This window comes from Embiotoca jacksoni, unplaced genomic scaffold (assembly GCF_022577435.1).
Source record: "Embiotoca jacksoni isolate LCO1_2020_lvr unplaced genomic scaffold, fEmbJac1.0.p SCAF_14, whole genome shotgun sequence".
NCBI classification, from domain to species: Eukaryota; Metazoa; Chordata; class Actinopteri; family Embiotocidae; genus Embiotoca; species Embiotoca jacksoni.
The window spans coordinates 3,736,514-3,742,500 of record NW_027185274.1 but is presented as its reverse complement, the minus strand read 5'-3'; the positions used below and the strand labels follow the sequence as shown (position 1 = coordinate 3,742,500).

Sequence of the window (5,987 nt, the reverse complement as noted above, 5' to 3'; positions counted from 1 at the left end):
CGGAAACATAGTGGAGCAGATTTGTGTTTAGCTGGAGAATAAATAAGAATGTTGTGAGGCTGATCTTCAATATTTCTTGTCACAGTAATTAATAAACCACCAGTCACAAAAGCCTAACCGCACTTGGACGCTCCTCCAGCAGCTGTAATGCTGTAAGCAGCAATGTGCTGACGTTGGGTATGCATAAATACAAGCAGCGCAGTTGAAGCAAGTGGTGACCTAAAAGAACTAAAGGGCTGGATCTCAGTCGCAAAGCAGTCCTTGTATGGAGAGCTGCTCGGGTGTGTAGATGGTGCCACCCTGGGGATTTTCAGTTTGGGTATCAAACCAGTTTGAGTCTAAGAAATCTGAGCCACTCAAGAGGGTAATAATTCAAAAAGTCTTTGGTGTCACATGGATTTTTAATCACAGTTAACAACATAGCAATATATTAAGGCCTTCATCAGGACAAGGACAAAATGGTTGCCTTTGGGCTGTTTCGTATACCTGTTGACCAGTCGTCACATGATCAGTATGTGCCAATAAGCCGTCACATAGTGAAGGCAGGTGAAGTCACATGGTGAGACAACCACACATCAGAAATAATGTATATTGTGAGGGCACGAAAGCAAGATACAAATATATATTGATCATCTTTAAGTCTCTTAAGTTTTCAGTACACACACGCTAAATGGCATGTTACATTTTAAAAGGACCCAGCTGACCAAAGCTCTGGATAAAAGTTTATAGTATTTCTGCCTCTTTAAGTGGTAAATGTGCTTATTCAAAACTCCTGGAAGAAACAAAGGAAATATAGGAGTTCACCAAGCCAGACTAAATAAATAAAAATAAAATCCAGAATCACTGTGTCATGAAACAATCTTCAGTAATAGTTGATTGTTTTAACCGGTCAAATGTGTGTCCTATTAAAATCATTCGAGCTGTCAATCACTCTTCGACACCCCAGTGAGGTGATGCCTGTCAGGGGGTTTGTGGGTGCACGTGTGTCCGTAAGTCTGCACCACTGGAGTTGTCATGCCCATTCAAAACAACAGGATTAATGGCTGGTGTTTGATGTTTGTTTGTCTTTATGTGTTTCATTGCAATGAGTATAGCTGTGGTCACAGCGAGATGGGTGAATGTGTGTTTGTGTGTGTGTGTGTTCATTTCATTGTAATGAATGTAGCTGAGGGCACGGCTTGATCCCTTTTAATCAAGGAAGTAGAAGGATGAAATGAAACACTGATGAGGGGAATGATGTCAACCCAGAAAGGGATATTAATTGTAATGCTGGAGTTTCGCATCTCTGTGTTTTTGTGTTCCTGTGTGTGTGTGTGTGTGTGTGTGTGCGCGCGCGCTAGAGAGGGGCGCTTAAAAAAATGATCCAGAGTCTTTTAGACTTGACTTTAGTTTAAAGAAAGAAGTTAACTATATTCCTTAACTAGTGTACGTACAGACAGATGCAAAAATGTATATATATTAGGGGTACATACATATTTTCATATATAAAGTATGAATATAAATGTTTTTATTCTATTATCTGTTTAACACATATTACACATAATATTGACTCCACTTTAAGTTAAAGAACATTTTAATGGCAGTGTGAGATTTCTGAGTATAAAGGAGGTAAACAGTCCACTGCATGAGTTTGGGTTACAATCAGTGTTTTACTGCCATCTAGTGGTGTGACGGTGCAACTGGCATTAATGTGAGATGAGGAAGTCGCTGAAGGTTTCCTAACTGTAAATCTGTGAAAAGTACATGTACTGAGGCTCCACAATCCTTATAATGGCTTTGAACTGTGAAGTCATGATGTGCTACATATTATAAAGGCCAAAAAGATGCTCTTGTATTAGTTGTTTGTGAGTAGTTATTCATGACGTGTGAACTCACGGTCGTTTTAATATTTCTCACAAACTCCACAAAATTCAAAGCTTAATAGTGGAAGCTGAAAATGAGAAAAAATTATACAGTTCAAAGCTTTTTAGTGTCTGGACTGTTTCTGCTCTATTGTACCTTTGTTTATCGTGGATTTCTTTTACTTATTGCATGTGAGGAACCATTCAGCACACTGCAGGTCTAATTGTTCTGTTTTTTTACTTAATTCTTATCCAGAGCCACCAAACTAGACCGATGTAAAATAAAACAAGTAAAGGATCAGCGGTCCCGTATGCATTTTTGTCTCATTTAATTTCTTCTAATAAAACATAAATCATCTTGGTATAAGGTGAGTGTGTATTTATGCACCGCCGACACAGGAGTGTGTGTAACATCCATTTATTACCACCTTATATGACAAATCTGGAAATTACAAACATTGTTTAATTGAAACATTATCATCAACATTTCAAAAAAAGAAAAAGAAATCAAAATTGAGCCCCAAAAAAAAAGAAAATTAAGTTAAAAGGGTGACAAGTCAACCTGAGAAACGGTACAGAGATGATCAACTGATCCAGAGGGAAAAAAAAAAGAAGCACAGGGGGGACGTATACAGAAAACATGACCAGGAGTGTCAGTCATGTAACACAGATTTAGAATACATTTTCACATTTTAATCAGTCATTTTGTTTTAAAAAAAATAATGTCTACACTTGGAGAACTTTTGGTTTTCGAGAACATTACAAACCTCGATGAACCTCTGCCGTAAAAAGGTCCTTTACTAAAAAACGTGCCGCTGCTATAAAAGTACCTCTGACACCGTTCTCGAGCTCTCCAACTTTGGCTTTAAATAATTAGATGAAACCAATTTGAACACCACAAAAACAGGTGAGGTTAAACTTCTGTTAGGAAACGAGCGTCTACAAGAGGATCAAACTTTGGTGTCAGAACGAGTCAATAGCGTCACATTTCAGTAGAAAAAAATAGTTTTAATCTGCTTTTTTTTGTTTTTGTTCTCGGTGTTTTAATCTGATTCATCCCCCCATCTCTGCCATCCACAAAGAGCTTGAAGTAAAAAAAAAAATTTAAAAAAAAGAAATCCCATGTGTGAGACTTATTTGGAAGAAAGAAAAAAAAAATCCGAACATGATGAATGACAGCAATGATCAATATGGTAATCATAAATCAACTCCTCCAAAGATGCTGATGGATTGTATACAATTTGCTGTGGTGATCAGAGCCAGCACTCATGCAGACACATTCAGGGACACAGAATTGCTGGCTGAGGACAGAAAGCAGGAGAAGAGGACCAGGAAGTTCTTCTAGCACCCTGCTGCAGAAAGAGACCAGAGCCCCCCCTCAGCAGAAAACACCCAGCCTCTCCTCCCGTTTGTCCCTCCTAGATCTGCATTGTTCTCGTCCTCGTTTTTCCTTGTTGGAACCACAAACTCTCCATTCTGTCACAGAGTCAGTCAGAAACAGTGCAAACTAGGAAATGTGTGCTTGAGGAGATCCCATCACCAAAGAGTCGGTACATGCACAAAAAGAGAGTACCCTAGAAGTCTGCTGCCGAGAGCACTAAGAAAAACACGACTATACACTTTAATTATAATATAATCACTTTTCCTCTACACACTACTAACACGGGGAGAGGGGGAGGGATGGGCCGAGGGACGGAGAGACAGAACGGTGAAGGAGGGACAGGAAAAGGGGAAGAGGAGAAAGACCGTGAGGAAGAGAGGGCGTCTAAGCGCGCTCCCCGCGGATACGACGTGCCAGCTGGATGTCTTTGGGCATGATGGTGACACGCTTGGCGTGGATGGCGCACAGGTTGGTGTCCTCAAACAGGCCCACCAGGTAGGCCTCGCTGGCCTCCTGCACAGGAGAGGAAGACAAAACACAACAGTCATAATCGGAGCTGAAATCATGATTAATTGGTCACTTTTGGTTTTGGTCTCTTATTCTAGGCACGTTAGTTTGGAAACTTTTAGAGTAAATGATCTATTTTACAACAAAAATGTTTCACATCATATGTGATAGTGTAAATAACAGTATCAGTACAGCCAGAGATATCAGAGCATTGTATGTCCAAATCTTTAGCAGTTTATATGGACACAACATACATTTGGCACGTTCTGTAAACATACATGTTTTCTCCAGTCCAGTATTTTCTAAACGTCTTTGTTTTGATAATCACACTGCAGACATGTTGTATATCAATATGTTTTTTTCAGCTTTGTCTTGTCCTCACTATGAAATCCTACAACTTTAACAGTCTCTCTCTCAGCTGAGTGCACACATGGGTCTCACGATTATGAACATTGTGAGATATGATTTTAGGAATGTGGGAAAAAGACAAACAAATAAAAAAAATGTAACTATGGGGAGTTCATTCCTTGGATCTTTACTCACATGCGTGAATGTTGTATTGTTCGCTTCGGAAAGTTCCATAAATGATTAAACACAAAGATCTAATGCTATTAGGGGTATGTGGAGGGGATTTCTGAAGCTATGCGTTAAGCTGTTCAGGAGTACAGAGCCCACTTATTACGAACCTGCAGAGCTCCGATGGCTGCGCTCTGGAAACGCAGGTCGGTCTTGAAGTCCTGGGCGATTTCTCTCACCAGACGCTGGAAGGGCAGCTTGCGGATCAGCAGCTCGGTGGACTTCTGATAACGACGGATCTCACGCAGAGCCACGGTACCGGGCCTTCAGATTTCAGAAAGTAGGGATTCAAAAATTGGGCAAACATCGGAAAGCAGAGCTTGGTTGTAGAAAGTCAACGACACTCAAGTCAAACCACACAAACACACACAGATAGTTTACTGGGAGTTTACATTCTCTGTTTTGACCACTTGTTTGTTTTCTACAATTATTTAATGTTTTTTTTTTTCTCTGTGCCTGAACTGATGGTAAATGATTTCTGGCTGGCTTTAAACAGAGTGAAAACACTGGTGGAAGCTGTTGTCGCCTGTCTCACCTGTAACGATGGGGCTTCTTGACTCCACCGGTGGAAGGAGCGCTCTTGCGAGCAGCCTTTGTGGCCAGCTGTTTACGTGGGGCTTTGCCTCCAGTGGACTTACGAGCGGTCTGCTTGGTACGGGCCATGGCTACAACAGATCACCTGGAGAAGACGGGCAAAAGAACAATGATCAGCTTTGGTTTCACGTACAAGACATTTCATAGACGAGAGTTTTCTTTGTTTACAGAAATTACACAAACCGAATGCTTTTGTAGAACTGAAAACACAAGTGTATTATTTTGTTTGTCTACACTTGATGTGATGCTACTGTTGTGGATGACACTTCTCAAATAGTGATTATTAAACTCCTTAAAGTCACTTACGTGTGAACAAGCCATAAATTACAGCTTTTAAACGGGAACTGGCAACTTAAATTAACTTTTTCAGTTAGTAAACATACAAGACGTTCCCGTTCACAGTGAGCCCGACAAACGTCAATCAAAGATAAACGACGATACTATTGGCTGGTAGACCGAAACGTATCTAAAAATAAAACCTAGGAGCCAATCAGCATACAGATTCGGGAAAGTAGGCGGGCTCTACAGCCAGCCGCCCGCCACTGTTGCTAGGCCCCGCCCACCTCGCTCTGATGATGGCGGCGGTTTGATGCGCAAACGGGATAAAGACTCGGGGCAGAAGAGCAGGGGAGCAGCGCCTAAACAACCGCAATTTTATAAATAATCGCGGTGCCAGCGTGTCGGAAAATAAGACAACTACACGAAGGACATTTCAAGGAACTCGCAGAGAGGCGTAGGGAGGCTGAGCGGTGCCGACCGGCCGCGTAGGACCGAGCTGAACCGGCGCATAATTTGAAACCGAATTTCACCTCCTAGAAAAGACCGCATTTCACCGTCGTTTCCACAGACGTCTGTTATCTTCACACACGACTAAATAAGAGCGTTTCCCCTTGTTTAACGTCGCTGTAAACCGAACATAACGTAACTTTAAAAATTTAAAGTTCACTTACGAGCGCGGTGACGTGTTTCGGGAGGCTTACCTGGGGGGAAAGTGAGTAGAAGTCGTGAGAAAACGTTTCGCTTGTCTCTATTTTCTTCTTCGTATCCACAATGGGAAGCAGCGTCCAGCGGGAAAATGGCCGCCGCGT

At 41.6% G+C, this 5,987-nt stretch overlaps 1 protein-coding gene across 1 annotated transcript; it reads right to left on the bottom strand.

Moving 5' to 3' along the window:
- Nucleotides 1-2,243: 2,243 nt before the first annotated feature.
- LOC138197042 (histone H3.3A) lies at nucleotides 2,244-5,987 on the bottom strand. The gene is made up of 4 exons (XM_069147505.1): nucleotides 5,880-5,987; nucleotides 4,841-4,984; nucleotides 4,416-4,569; nucleotides 2,244-3,735 (listed from the first exon to the last, which is right to left on the bottom strand). The coding sequence occupies exons 2-4, from the start codon at nucleotides 4,966-4,968 to the stop codon at nucleotides 3,607-3,609; spliced, it is 411 nt and encodes a 136-aa protein (XP_069003606.1). The 5' UTR covers nucleotides 4,969-4,984; nucleotides 5,880-5,987; the 3' UTR covers nucleotides 2,244-3,606.